The 15,313-nt window shown below is 49.4% G+C and overlaps 1 protein-coding gene across 14 annotated transcripts in view; it reads left to right on the top strand.

Moving 5' to 3' along the window:
- Nucleotides 1-15,313, top strand: part of MYO18B (myosin XVIIIB) — a 239,503-nt gene that overhangs the window by 90,728 nt on the left and 133,462 nt on the right. For 13 of the 14 annotated variants that reach the window (XR_010836953.1, XR_010836954.1, XR_010836950.1 and 10 more), the window contains 4 exons: nucleotides 3,531-3,596; nucleotides 8,293-8,421; nucleotides 10,238-10,381; nucleotides 11,881-11,970. Coding sequence is in view for 7 of the 14 variants with exons in the window: in XM_067015387.1 (XP_066871488.1) it covers nucleotides 3,531-3,596; nucleotides 8,293-8,421; nucleotides 10,238-10,381; nucleotides 11,881-11,970 (429 nt within the window). In the remaining 7 variants the exon portion in view is untranslated. The remainder of the gene's footprint in view (nucleotides 1-3,530; nucleotides 3,597-8,292; nucleotides 8,422-10,237; nucleotides 10,382-11,880; nucleotides 11,971-15,313) is intronic. The other variant, XM_067015389.1, reaches the window with a different exon arrangement.

The raw sequence follows: 15,313 nt of genomic DNA, 5'->3' as shown, positions 1-15,313 counted from the left end.
GGCACGAACCCGTGTCCCCTGCATCGGCAGGCGGACTTCCAACCATTGCACCACCAGGGAAGCCCTCCATTACTTCTTAGCATGTGATGTTTGACAAGTCCTTTCATTGCACTCAACCTCACTTTCTTTCTCTATAAAATGGGCATAAAACTTCCTAAGATAGTCACAGAGGTTTGAAAATTAGATGAGTTATGGGTAAAGCACTTAGAGCAGTGCTCAGACCCCAAAGCGCGAGGGAAAACTCTTTTTTGTGTGTGTGTGTGTGTTACGCGGGCCTCTCACTGCTGTGGCCTCTCCCGTTGCGGAGCACAGGCTCCGGACGTGCAGGCTCAGCGGCCATGGCTCACGGGCCCAGCCGCCCCGCGGCATGTGAGATCTTCCCAGACCGGGGCACGAACCCGTGTCCCCTGCATCGGCAGGCGGATTCTCAACCACTGTGCCACCAGGGAAGCCCGAAAACTTTTTTTGGAAGCAAAATGGCCAACATTTTACTCAGCCTTCCATGCCAAGAGGTTTTACCGCAACCTTCGGGACAATTCAGATGGATTAGCTGATTCCATAAAGATGCGGAACAAGGAAGAAATTTCTTACAGTCACCTGGATTCTTGCCCTGTCATCCACCAACTGGCTGTTGGGCAGTGATTATATTAGGTAGAAACAAATGAAATCACTGGTATTTCACCTAAGCAAGTGACAATTTCATATGGTTCGATCTAAGAGTAACATTAATGTTGATAATGAGAGCAACTGAGTACAAAGTCATTTTCATGTACATATTCTCAGTTAATTGTCCCAGCCCCTGTACAGTCTAGGCAGGGAATGTTAGCACCATTTTGCAGGTGAGGAAAATGAGGGTCAGAAGCACGGTTCAGTGCCCGCAGCCACCCGTTCACTCTGTCGCTTGGACCTAAGCGTCCTTATCTGTACAATGAGGTCAGCAGGACAGAATATCTCTGTGAAGCCTAATGTGCTTGGCTACACAGACATCTGAAGGGCTCTAGGAAAGCAGGGAGATGGAGAAGAATCCTTGGATCTGGTGGGGCCGGTTGTGTGTTTTGGCCGTGTTTGGGGTACACCTGAGAAATGGAAGCTTAGTCCGCATTCTGCAGCACCACTGCCATTTTATCCAAGAGGGAGGCCGACAGGACCAGCTCTGGGACATCAGGACAGGCTCAGAATGTTTACCGAGTGCCGACTGTATGCAGCTATTTTGTGAAGGCCTCCACAAGCACAGCTACAGAGTCTTCCATAATAGGTGCTATTATTTCCCCCCATTTTTCTGAAGAGGAGCCTGCACTCAGAGTAAAATGCTTGTCCAGGGTCACGCAGTTCGTGAGTGGTTAAACGAGAATCTCAGTGCAGGTGGATCTAACTCCACATCCTGATTTTTTTCCTCCCACACGTGGACTCTGGGCGTTAACTCCAAAGTAGGTTAGAAAATTGTCACCAGCTGTAGGCTTCATTTCTTTTCCATCCGTCCATCCTGTTTTCAGCCAATGTTTATTTTGTTTTCTTCTTGTGCAGAGAGAAAAAAACGTTGTAGTCTGGGTATGTTGGTTTTATGCATTCTGCTGCCTGTAGCTCCCTTGGAACATTTTTGGCTAAAATGTAATAAGTGAAACCACTGAATTTTTGGAGGGGGCGCTTTGGAATGTTCCTCTCAGAGGTCAGAGGAGGAAACTTCCCCCCAGATTACAGCCTCAGAGTAGACTTTTAATAAGCATTTTTTTTTTCTATATCTTAGGAAATTTTCTGTGACGCCAATGACCCATGGAATTGAAACTCATCTACCAGATCACTCTGTCTCATAATACCTTTTGCTTCTTTGACTGTCGCAATTACTTTTCTGACAGCTTATTCTGGAGATAGACTTTGTGATTTCTGGTGAATGGAAGGTCCGTGAGGGGTGGTGTGAGGGTGCAGCGGGAGGGGAATTGGCAGTCACCAGGGAACCAGGCACGACCTGCATTCATCTGAGGGTACAGATCTCTGGCAGGCTTGTTTCAGAGCCTGCAGGCCTATAACAAGAGGAAAATTCCATTAAATGGCTGATGGTTTGGCTAAGGCTGCGTCCAGGGATCTCTGAGTGAATTTGTTTCTCCTGGAGGGGGTGGCCTTTCTCCACCCCCACCCCCACCCCCAGCCCTGCCCCGCTTCTACCCTCACTGGGTCTCTTTTGCTGGGCGTTCCCTCATTCAGTCCTCGTAATTATTGAGCTCCTGCTGTATGCATAGAACAGTACCAGGTGCAGTGGAGGAAACAGGTGAATTAAACACAGGCTCTCCCTCCCTAACCTAGGTCAGGAACACAGGCTTAAAGGCCACGCCATTTATTCACATATTTGGGAGAGGGAGGCCGTCTCTGGCACATGTGATGAGAAGGACAGGGTGCTGGGGAGGCTGTCATGGGGGACACAGCAGGTAAATTCCCCAGTAGCCTAGGGCCCTCTGCAGCTGTCTTGGGCCTGGGAAGCAGTCGAGACATAGGTGTTGCAGTGTGGCCCGACACACCTTGATTCGAGTCTGGTTCGGCCCATGTGTAACTTATAACCTTGGGGAAATGCTTTCATTCTGTTTTTTTTAAAATGGTGGTAAAACATAAGTCACATAAAGTTTACCATTTTAACCATTTTTAAGAGTGCAGTTCAGTGGTGTTAAGTATATTCACGCTGCTGTGCAGCCGTCACCACCATCCATCTCCTGAATTCCTTCATCTTGTAAAACTGAAACTCTGTACCCAGTAAACACTCGCTCCCCCTCCCCCCACCCCGAAGACCCTGGCCGCCACCATTCTACTTTCTGTCTCTACGAGTTCGGCTGCTCTAGGGACCTTATGTAAGTGGAATCATCCAGTATTTGTCCTTTTGTGTCTGGCTTATTGTGCTTAGCATAATGTCCTCAGGGTTCTTCCATGCTGTAGCATGTGTCAGAATTTCCTTCCCTTTTAAAGCTGATTAACATTCCGTTGGGCGTATACGCCACATTTTGTTCATCCATACATCTGTTGATGGACACGGGTTACTTCTGCCTTTTGGCTACTGTGAACGATACTGGCGTGAATATGAGTGTGTGCGAGTTACCTGTTCAAGTCCCTGCTTTCACTTTTTTTGGGGTATATATCCAGAAGTGGAATTTCTAGATCATACAGTAATTTTGCACGTTTAATTTTTCGAGGCAGTGCCGCAGTGTTTTCCATAGCAGACACATCCTCCGTTCAGTTCTGCATCTGTGGTTTTCTCCTCTTGTGAAATGGGCATATGGTGGTATGACGACCCACCTAGGGTTGCCGTGAGGCTGAAACGAGGTGGTGTCCGTGCAGGTCCCAGCAGAGTGGGTGGCACACAGTAGGTGCCTAGTACGTGCTCGTCCTCTGCACTCACCTGGGGAGCTGGAGCTCTGTCGGCTCACAGGCACGTGGGGTCACCCTCTCTCTCCCGGTGTATCCCTCGGCCATGCAGCCAGCTGAGCTTGCACCTGGGGAGTCTCCCGCCCTCCGTCTGTCTTCCTCTCTAACCCTCCTCTTTTTCCCAGGCTGTGGCAGAGCTCCTGCAGACCCTGGATCTGGAGAAGTCGACAGTGGCCGTGGGGCACAGCCAGGTGAGTAGAGCCTCTTCCTTTTGCCGTTCTACCCGTGACACCAGGGACGCACGTGAGGCCCGAGCCTTGTCCCTCCTCAGCATCCGCTACTTCTGTGTGTCTCCTTTCCACCAGACAGGGCTGAACACAGGGCTGAGTGATGCCTGCCCTTGTCGTGTGACAAGGCTGTTAAGATAAAATGTTAATTGTGTGGGAGGAAATGACTGGGGAATCTCACTTACTAGAGGTAACACTCCCAGGGACCTCAGTGGTCTGGAGAATTAACGTCTGGACTTCAGGTAGGACTTTCGGAACCTCAGAAACAGCCATCTTCACTCCGAGCCTTGTAACTTTTGCTTTGCAGCCGACCGTAACGCAACAGTAGTCCTAGCGGATTCGCCGCAGTAAGTGAAAGGAGAGGGCACGAGAGGAAGGTACATGACTTTAGGGCCGAGAGACGTAGATTTCTCCAAGCTGGTGCTGAGCCAAAAGCCCTTCCAGAAAAGTTGAAACGTTTAGAGAAGAATTTCGTGGAGCCCTAATATGCTCGTACATCTTGTAAGTTTTCAAGAGGGAAAATAGAGTGTTCAGGGCTCCCCAAATGACCTGACCCTGGATCCCTCACCCTTTTGTTTTTGTGGAAGACCCATCACCACCTCCCAGAACTAGCGTTCCCTGGGTCATAGTGTGGGGGGTGGGGAACAGAGGCTGGAAACTCAGGGACCAGGAGGAGGGCAGGGGAGTAGGGACAACATTTAGAAATACAAACTGGAGAGAGGAGAGACCAAGGGACCACCGCCCCACTTAGTTACCTACTGATTGTTAATGGCACCCAGGAAACCTTTGTCAATTAACTGCCTTCCACGTTCAGGTACCGTGCAAAGTGTTGGTGGCATTATTGGCCATTAGTACCTCTTGCAAAGTGAAGTGTGCTGCCCCATCACAACCTCTTTCCCCGGAGAGCTCACAGTCATTCACGCTGGTCATTGCCCCCTAGACACACTAGCCTCTCCCCGCTGGCTTCTTGGTCCTTCTACAGCCTATGGTGGAAGCTGTTAGTCTGCTGTGGTTCCAACCTGATTGATCCTGCTGGGAGCTGGCAGCAACTCTGCGGACATTTCCAGTAGAGGAGATAAACCCCTGGGTTACTGGGCTCCCACCACAAGCCTGGTGCTGTGCTAGGCAAATTCATATATTATTCCTCTTTTCCCTCACAGTCTCTCTTGAGATAATTACAGTATCCCTTCTTCACAGATGAGGAAAATGTACTTCTGGGAAGACAGCCCCTTTTCCAGGTCCTCTAGGGAGCCAGGAGCACAGCTCCCATGGAAACCTGTACTGGTCCAACCCCCAAGTTCTCTTCAGTACGCTCTGGGTTCTGCTGTTTATTAATGGAAATATACAGCAACTTCTTTACACACAGGTGTTTATGGTCTTGAATCAGAGGAATTCTTCTTCAGCTTCAAGAACTTCATCCTTCTAGACCAGTGGTTCTCAAAGCGTGGTCCCTAGACCGGCTGCAGCAGCAACACCCGAGAGCTTCCCGGAAACAGAACTCTCAGGTGCCACCCCAGACCTACTGATTCCGAAACTCTGGGAATGGGACCCTGCAGTCTCGGTTGTAACATGCCCTGTAGGGGATTCCAGTACATGCTCAAGTTTGAGAACCACTGTTTAGATAAATTACTTAGTTATTTCATGAATTTCAAAATCAGGCCCTGTGATCCCATCAACTTGCAGAGCAGGGAAGAAAACAGCAAGATGAAAAGTCGCTATACAAAGCCTCACAGTGGCGAGGCAAGGGGTCTACAAGCCAAAAACATCCCCATAATAAAACATTATTATTATTAATACTTGGCATTCACTAAGAAACTATCCAGAGCAAATCAAGGTCACTGTGTCCTTTGGGAAGCCAGGCAAGGCAATAGACTGAGATGTTTAAGGGCAGATGCAACTCTCATGCTTTGCAGGGTTCGGCACTTAATAGGTGGGAAGGCTGTGAATAGGGGATGGGAACAGGCTGACCTGGTCCACACCCAGGCCCCGCCACTGCCTAACTGTGTGAATCTTGAGTAAGTGATTTAGCCTCTCTGAGCCTCAGTTCCCGCATCTGTAAACTGGACCCACTGCTCTCTACCTCCCAAGCTGGCTGTGGGGATCAGTAAATTGCCCTGTAACAGGGGCTGGCTGTCATCACTCGTGGCAGGCATTTGCCAGCGGGGTCAGGATGCTTGTCAAACAGGATAGCGTTTTAATGTTTAAAGAATTAAACTCCTCTAATCTGGAAAATTACTAAGAGGCGGGTAGCTAATTCCTCAGCAATACCAGAAAGGAGAACGGTTGCCATATGAGACTTTTCAACCTTGGCTTGCCTAACTGGCTTCCAGAGATCCCTTAAAGATAGGGATGCTGGGATGTTACACTCTGCGTGGGCCCGATAAGCAGCTGGACCCCTGAAAAGTGAATAATTTAGATTTTTCTTTGTGATTCTCAGCCCCCGGTACCTTATCGAAGCCTGTGCCGAGGGCCATGACATTTATGAACAAGGTGGGATTCCCCATGCCGTCGGCCTTCTGGTCTATGGAGCACAGGAAATACACAGCAGAGAGCTGTATGGCTCTTCAAAGGAAAAGAAAAAAAAAATCAAGCTAAGATTCTGCAGCCGCGATGACTTATTCCCACTCTGCGTATGGTCGTTTCCAATTATCTTTTTAATGAAAGCCTCATACTTAATCAATAACGGTTTTGGCAGCACTCGCTGCCTTTTGTAATATATGGACTAGCGCTGTCATCACTTTGATCATTGATTTTTTTTTTTTATAGCAGCTTTTGGGACTCACTAGCTTGTGAAATTAATACAGTCATTACTGAAGCAATCTGATAGGTAATGAGTCAGTCGTGTCTTTATTTCTATGAGGCTAATTGTCTTGGTGGTCCTGGCTGATTCTGTAAAGCGATGGAGGGTTGCAAAACAGAGTTAGCACCGATTGGCTGCGCTAATTTCCATGTTCTCTCTGAGAAAAAGTTTACTGTGGGATTAGCGGAGTGGTCTTCATTACAGAAAATAGGTTTAAGGGGATGGAGAATCGATTGAGACCCTTTGTTCCACCTGGAATCAGATTGCATTTCAGCCTCAAACTCCCTGTGTTTGGATCATGTGAGCGAGGAAATGAAGCTTCTTGCCGATGTTGAGAAATGGGTACAGGGCGTGGACTTGAGGTTCTGGGTTCAAGCCTCAGCTTTGCTGACCACCAGCTATGTGAACTTGAGTCAGTGACACAGCTTCCTTGAGCTGACAGATTCCTCGTGGGACTGTTCTGCGTATTAAAATGGGACATAGGAGAAAGAGCTTTGAAAAATTTAGATGCCATGCAAATGTTAATTACATTCAGTGACAATTGTAGTCTCGTCTGGAGTCAGAGAGAGGGACATAAATCCCGGTGTTACCACCTGCTGGTGGAGGATTGTTGGCACATGCCTTTTTTAGCCTTAGTTTCTCCCTCCATGAAATGGGGGGATTGTTGTAACTACCATGTAAGATTCTGCATGTAAAGTGCTCTGCCTGCATACCAAATGGTTAGTTCAGATCCAGAACACAGGAGGGCTCCATCAATGTTAGCCATTGATTGATAATGTCATGGATTACTTGACAATATCACTGATCAGGGTGGAGCTCACCAGTGGCTCCAGAGAAACTGAACACCTTTGGGGCTACAAGCCACATCTAGCAAAGAAACGCACAGGACTGTGCTTCAGAAATTAGTGGCACCGAGGCGTCTGAAACGTAACCCTCGCCTGTCACCAACTCATACACATCCCAGCAACAGAGTGTCTTTCCTTTGCCTCTGGGGAGGCAACACCAGCTTTAGTGACCCCACCGCGTTGACCGGAGCAGGCCTGGCCCCAGAGCTTCCGGTTCTCTCTGAAAACCCTCCCGTGTTCCCTGCAGTCTCTTGGGGGCAGCCGTGAGGGTGCCGGGGAGGCAGTGATCCCTTTGCTTCAGGGGCCCTCATCCGTTACTGACGCGCCGAGGCCTGGAAACTGTGTTTTCCGCTGTGTTCTGCTCAATGCCTACACCTCCCGCCGGTGGCACCCGCCGGGCCCCATCCCCTCCTGACCGAGGAGGGCTGCCCTCACTTCCCCCACATTCTCTGCCCCTCCTTGCAAGGCAGGACCGAGTATTCCTGGGGTGGCGCTCGTCTCATGGCCAACAGCACTTATCAAAAAAGAATGCACACCCAGGACTGACACCAAGCCCGTGATTCTGCATATCCTGGGGTGGGGTCTGGGAGTGCGCATTGACCGCCTTCCCTGGGTGATTCCGGTGCACAGAGACGCTTAGGCAGGTCTGTCCTACCGGTGGTTCTCAGATGAGTGTGTGCACGAATCCCCTGGGGATTAAATGAAGATGCCGGTTCTGATTCAGCAGCTCTGGGCTGGGGCCTGAGATGCTGCGTTTCTAACCAACGCCCAGGAGGTGACGATGACCACACTCAGGTGTGTGGAGCAAACTCTGAGCACCCAGGGGCCGGGAGAAGGGAAGGAGGAGGCGTCGGGAGACAAGATGCTTTGACCATTGAGACCCCCAGTCAAGGGCAGCTACTGACAGATACTTCGGGTAGATCTCGCAGAACTGGGGTCTGAGCGGCAGCCCCTCCCACTTGAGGCAGTCTGATTCGGTGGCAGCGAAGTCGCCTGCAGCCTTCTCTCCTTCCAGGTCTTCCTCAAGGCGGGCGTGGTCTCCAGGCTGGAGAAGCAGCGGGAGAAGCTGGTGTCTCACAGCATCATCTTGTTCCAGGCGGCTTGCAAGGGCTTTCTGTCTCGCCAGGAATTCAAGAAGCGGAAGGTGCGGGGGCCCACGGGCCTTGTGAACCTGGCCGGGGCGCGGGATCCTGGAAAACCACCATCTGTGCCGGTCTGGGGGCTGTAATCCCTGCTTCTCACGCTTCCTCTCGTGCGTGAATCTCCAGTGGGATGTTAACGTGTGGATCCTGGTCCAGTGGGTCTGGGGTGAGCACGGGGGTCTGCCCGTCTCCCGTGATGGTGCCAGAGTGCTGCTGGCCCACAGACCCACCCCGAGTGGTCAGACTTTAATAGACACTTTTTGTAAGATGATATGATATGATTGTTCTAGGACACTGACATCACATCACCACCGATGTGAGCCTTGGTCAGGATATCCACGAGGTTGTCCAAGCCCTCCTGGGTTGGAAATGGTTTCAACCTGTCCCATCTCTGGAGAACTTGGCTTTCATGGGTCAGCAGAGAGCACGTGGGCAGGACCTGGCCACAGAGGCCTTTGGGACCAAAGGGCAAGGTCAGAGTCCTCAGCCCTGAACCACCCTGGGCCACCATCCTCAGACATAGCCAGAGACTGAGTCTCCTTTCTGTAGCCTGCGTGATGGAGAAAGGCAGCACGGCTCCGGAGACAAACAGGCACCATGTTCGAATCCCATGTGTACCACGTAGCACCTGAGTGGAGGTGACGTGAGCTAATGTGCATGTAGTACAGTACATGGCTCATCGTTACTGCTCGGCCAATACCAGCTGCCGTTGCTTTAGTGTTGTTGTTGTTCGTTACTGCCGCCAGAACGAGTCTCCGTGCCCATGCCCCCAGCTCACGTGAATTGGTATAAATTCCCTCATATGTACTTGGTGAGAACAGAAAAAGGCAAGAACATCAATAGTGAAAACATCGTAGGCAGTTTTACCAGCGCGCTGCACTCAGGTAGTTTATGCCTTGGGATGATTTGAAATAGAGGTTAATTAAGCACCTGGGCTCTGTCTGCAGCCAGACTGCAGGGGTTCAGATCCTAACTCTGCCACTGAGAAGCTGTGTGACACTGGGCACGCGACTGTACCTCTCTGTGCCTCAGTTTTCCCATCTAAAATGGAGATAATAACAGCACCTACCTTCATAGGGCTGTGGTGAGGACTCAGCTGGTGCGTGTAAGATGCTCTGGGCAGCGTACGGCCCGTAGGAGGCGCTGTGCCAGCTGTACGAGCCTTGGCTGTTGTGATGGTGGCAAAGGGAAAGGACCTCTGGCTTCTTAGTCAGCTTGATTCCCACCTGTGGTAAGAATGCGCTAGGTCAGCCGTTCTCAAAGTGTGGTGCCCGGACCTGCATTGTGAGCAATGCAGGTTCTTGGGCCCCACCCCAGGCTCACTGAATCCGACCCTCTGGGGTAGAGCCCAGCCGTCTGTGTTTTAACAAGCATTCCAGGGGATTCCGATGCACACTGAAGAGTGGGAAGCATGGAGTTTGTGTTTAAATGTGCTTAAAATAATATCCCTTCTTTAAATAACAACTAGCGACATAATCGTGGCCACCGTTTCTCGTGGGCAGCGTCAGGGATTTTTGAGGATAGTGTTTGCCTTTGCACAGTGACTTTTGAGCCTGATCCCCATGTAAGAGGTGACCCTGTTACGTTATATAATATTTTCTACTCCTTGTCCTATTATTATTATTAGGTGATGCAAGATTAAACTGTGGCCTAATATTGATGCCAGGAGCCTGACTCCATGAAAGGAAGTTTTTTTTTTAACTTTACCCAGTCCCTTCCAAGAGGATAAACCCATTTCCTCTACCCCCTTTGCCACCCTCTGCCTCCTTCAACTGGGCTGGGAAAGGCTCTTCAGTTTCCACTCTCCCTCCCATGTAGATTCACCGGCTGGCTGCCCAGTGCATCCAGAAGAATGTGGCTGTTTTCCTGGTGGTCAAGGACTGGCCGTGGTGGCAGCTCCTGGGTTCCCTTCGGCCCCTGCTGAGTGCCGCCATCGGGGAGGAGCAGCTCCGCGCCAAGGAGGTGGGTCCACGGGGCAGGCAGGGCGCCGCCCCCGACAACCCCCCCACCAGCCCTTTAGTGTTTATATCCAGACCCAGTGCCCCACCCCTCGAAATTCTTCCTCTGGGAATGCTCCACCAACAGCCCTCGCTGCCGCCTTGCAGATATCCCCCTGCTCCCTTCGACACAGACCGCCCTCCACCACGTGGCCAGCTCCTCTGTGGCTAGTGGGTGCTGCTCAGAGGCGCCCCCCCACCCTGGGGGCGCTCGGAAGCTTGCTCCCTTACTGCTCATCCCCGGAGACTCAAGGGGAGAGTTTTTGAGTCCTTTTTCTTCTTACCTCCCAGGGGGCACTCCCCTTACTCTCCCTTCCACCCTGTTAGCACCCACCTGGTATAGATAACTGCTGTGATGGGTTTCTGTTTTCTCCTGCCTGTTGTTCCTTTTTGCAAAAATTAGCCAATACAGGCATTTCTTGGAGAGAGTGCCGGTTCAGTTCCAGACCACCGAGATAAAGTGGATATCACAGTGAAGTGAGTCACGTGAATCTGGCGGCTTCCCAGAGCCTATAAAAGTTGACACTGTACTTTAGTCTGTTAAGTGTGCAATAGCATTCTGTCTAAAAAAACAAGGTACATACCTTAATCAAAAAATAATGCTGCTGGAAAAAAATGCACCAATAGACTTGCTCAGCACAGGGTTGCCACCAACCTTCAATTTGTAAAAAAATGCAATGTCTGCAAAGTGCAATAAAGCCCAGCTCAATGAAACAAAGTATGCCTATACACACACACACACGCATGCACACGCGCACACACACACTGAACTAATGGTTCCTTTCTTTTTTACACAAAAGGTAGCATACTATGTTTTCTTCTGCGACTTGCATTTTTCACTTCAAAATATATTTTAAGAATCATGCCACGTCTATTTTTTTGGATTTTCTTTAAAAAAATGTTTTAACTGAAGTATATTTGACCTGCAACATTGTGAATTTAAGATGTGCAACATGTGAATGTGATACACTTACATATTGTCACACGATTCCCATGTTTAAAGAAGTCTTCCTTGTTCTCTTTTCATGGCCACATAGTCCTCCTCGGCGTGTGTGTTTCGTGGTTCACTCCACCAGCCTTCAGTGGGTGGGCATTTCAGTTGCTCCTAATGGTGGTATTGTAAACCTCGTGCTGACCCACTGGCCAAAAAGTGATAATTAGGGAAGATGAACAGCCGAGCACCCGTCTCACTCTGGCGTGCCCAGTCTCAAGATAAGCAGCAGTCCTGTTCTGAGGATTTGCATTCAGCCCCTAGACTGGGCTGGTGTAGACCAGACTTGCGTGAGCAGAGTCACTGATATTCAGGAATGGTCAAAGAAAACATCCCTCGTAGGAACTTAGCATCTGGGTGTCATCACAGATAGGCTGCTGAATTGCCTACTTCGTTCCCTGGCCAGTCTTTATATACATGGAGCCTGTACCTCCAGTCCAGAATGGCTTCTGTTAAGGTGTTTGCTTTTGTAGGCGGAGCTTACAGCGCTGAGACAGAAGCTAGAAAAGTCAGAGAGGTCTCGGAATGATCTCCGGCAGAACACAGACCTTCTGGAGAGCAAGGTAGCCCCATCCCTCCTGTGTGGGGTCCCTGTGCGGGGGGAGGTCTGCTGATGGAGAAGATGATGAGGATGAGCCTGGCATTGTGCTAAGTGCCTTCAAGCCTCCTCAAAGTGACCCTGTGAAGTGCATGCTGTTACTGCCCTCGTTTTACAGAGGAGGAAACTGAGGCTCTGGGATATTAGGTACCTTCCCCAAGCCACACAACCAGCAAGTATAGAGCTGAGATTCAAACCCATGTCATTTGGCTCCAAAGGGAAGAATTTCTTAAATAAGTCACAAAAGCACAATCACAGGGGGAAAATGGTCACTGTGACCCCAGTAACGTAATCAACTTCTGATTGTCGGAGCATAAAATGGAGACACACCACATACTTGGAGATGAAATTTGCAACACATAACAATTGACAGAGAGTAACCAGGATATGTAAAGGATTTCCTCAAATCAACTGGAAAAAAAGGTGAACACTCCAGTTTTAAAAAATGGGCAAAAATTAGGAATTGGCAGTTCCCAGGAGCAAGAGTTCCGATGACCAGGAATTCAAATGGCTAATAAACTCATGAAAAGATGAGCAGCTAACTAGCAATCAGGAAATGCAAATTAACACAATAGGTGTCATTTCACGCTTCAGATGGGCAAGATCCAGAAGTCTGATGTAGCCCAGTGCTGGCAGGGGTGCGTAGCAGCAGGATCTCATGCTGCTGGTGGGAGTGTAAATTGATCTCGTGTCTCTTGAACAATCTAGCGTTATCTCTGAAAGATGAAGCTGCCTGTACCCTGGGGCCCAGCAATTCCACTTCTAGGTACACATGCAGGAGAAACTCTCTCACCTAAATGAAAAGACAAGAAGCTTATAGCAGCAGCATTTGTCATGTTGAAGAAATGTTAACCACCCGAAAGGGAGTCTGTTGACAGAATGGATGAACACAGTTTGTTATACCAAAAACTGAGTTACCAAAGTGAAAATGGATAAAGAGGCAGGCAAACTATGGCCCATAGGGCAAATCCATTGCACCAGCTGTGCTTTGTAAAGTTTTATGGGCACACAGCCACGCCCCTTCATTTGTGCGTAGTCTCTGGCTGCTTTCGTGCCACAAAGGCAGAGTTGAGTAGTTCTGACGGACTGTATGACCTGCAGAGATTAAAAATATTTACTATTGGGCTCTTTATAGAAGATGTTTCCTGACCCTTCAACCAGAGATACATGAACCAACATGGATTGCCCTCGAAAACAAAAATGCTGAAGGAAAAGGATTAATTTACAAAAGAAAGCCTAAAATATGTTACAGTACATATCAGTTTTTAAAATGTGCACAACAATACTATACATTGATTGGGGAATATACCCAAGTGGTTATGGTGTAAAGATATTCATGGGAATAATAATGCCAGATTCTGCCTAGTGACCGACTCTGGGGGATGGAAGGGACACGTGACTGGGGAAGGTTGGGCTGGGGTGTGTGTGACTGCAGGCTGGGTTTTTCTCTCTTTGGCTGGGGACTGAGTTCGTGGGCTGGGGATGAAGACGTGACCCGGATGGCCCTGCCCGCAAGGAGACGATCTCAGATTACAGACCCCTACACGTCTTCGTTCCTTCATTCCGTATAATGTGGGGCGCGGTCAGTGAGCTGTGGGGAGACCACGAAAGAGCTCTCCAAGGAAAACTTGCCATCCCATTCAGCTCTCGGGGCCCGGATGAGGGTGAAGAGAGGAAGGCACGTGTCTGGGGGCACAGAATTGAAAGGGGCACCAAAAAACTCAGCGAGATAAATAATATTTAATGCAGTATCTTTTAAGAGGTAAACTGAATGCAAAAAATCCAGGATGAGCAGAATATCAGAATTTTAAATAAATGCAGGGTTTGCAGGCCAAGATTAGGGTGAGGCAAGTGACGAACTCTGCACAGTGGGATCCTGTCTTGATTCTTTATTTAAAAGTTTGATATTTTAGTCATCACAGATTTGGGGCATTAATTTTGATTTTCTTAAAGATTGTGTTAACGTTTTTAATTTATCTGGATTTCTGAGGTTTTTGGTGTTCCGTTCAATCTTGCACCCTAGTTGAATGCTTCGCTGCCTTTCTTCAGGAAGCCCTGGGTACCTCACAGGGTTCTGGTGAAGTTCACATGGAGCTTATTTATTCCCTTGTTCATCACATACTATGTCTGAGCATCTCCCATGTGGCAGACATTCAGCCGGACCCCTTGGATACAGCCAGGGACAAAGCAAAAGTCCCTCTCCTCACAAAGTCTCCAGGCCAATAGAGGGAGACAGATCACAAGTAAATAAACACGCAAACTAGTTTCATATCGTGGAGTGCTGCAGGTATTAAGCAGAGCGAGGTGACAGTGGAAGGAGGTCGAGTGGGGGCCAGTATTTCCTGAGTGGTCAGGGAAGACTTCTGTGGACTGAGCTGTCTGAATCTAGATCTGAACGATTTGCTGTACCTGTTTCTGTGCAGGTCTGGAGGAAGGGTAGAAACAGCAAGTGCAAAGGTCCTGAAGCAACATGAGATAAAGCTCAGCCTAGAGCAAAACTAGAACTTTCTCTACCAGCGAGGCTGTGATGTTATCATTACTGGTAATATTGCTTGGTTTGGTTGATGGCTAATGGGGACTGTAATTATATTCACCATCAAGCCAACATAACTCATCCTTCGCTCTACGTTCACAGCCTGAGTTGAGCCTCGCTGGCTCATGTGGGGCATGGAATGAAGTTGGGGTGGGGGGCTGTCTCTTTTCCACCCATCTCATCCTCCCCGTGATTGTGTCCACTTTCCCCACCAAGGGTCCTCTGTCTGCTTAATCCACACTCACTCCCATGGTCAGGCAAGAGGCAGGGGCCTCTGGAAGGGAGAGTCACGTCTGCACACAGAGTTAGGAGAAGCTGGGCGGGTGGGGCTGCTGCACCATGAGCCGGTGCCCCTCTTGTGGACGAGACTTTGAGGTGGAGATGAAAGGACGACTGAGAGTGCCTTATGTTCTCCATCGAGGCTCCAGAGGGCCAGCGGCCTGCCCTCTCTTGCTGGAAGTAGCCATGAGTAGAGCAGCAGAAGCAAAAAGTCAGAGCTCTGTGGGCTGGTGGGGAATATCGGTGACTTCCCGTTAGAAATTCCTTCCTGCCGAGGTGCCACTTGATGCAGAAATTCATCTCGAGCTGTCAGGTTGGACTTGGGGGTTTGCAATGTGTCAGTGGCTCGGGGAGACTTGGAGAGAGGGATGCGGTGAGCATCTTTAGCATCTAGAACTCTAGCTTACGGGATACTGGGAGGAGAGAGGGAGGGAGCCAGGCTTCTGAGACCTGAACCAAGCAAAGAGATGTCAGCACCTACGGAATATTCTGTGCA

This window comes from Kogia breviceps, chromosome 15, assembly GCF_026419965.1.
Source record: "Kogia breviceps isolate mKogBre1 chromosome 15, mKogBre1 haplotype 1, whole genome shotgun sequence".
Lineage (NCBI taxonomy): Eukaryota > Metazoa > Chordata > Mammalia > Artiodactyla > Physeteridae > Kogia > Kogia breviceps.
The sequence above is the reverse complement of the archived record's forward strand: the minus strand, read 5'-3'. Positions and strand labels throughout refer to the sequence as shown.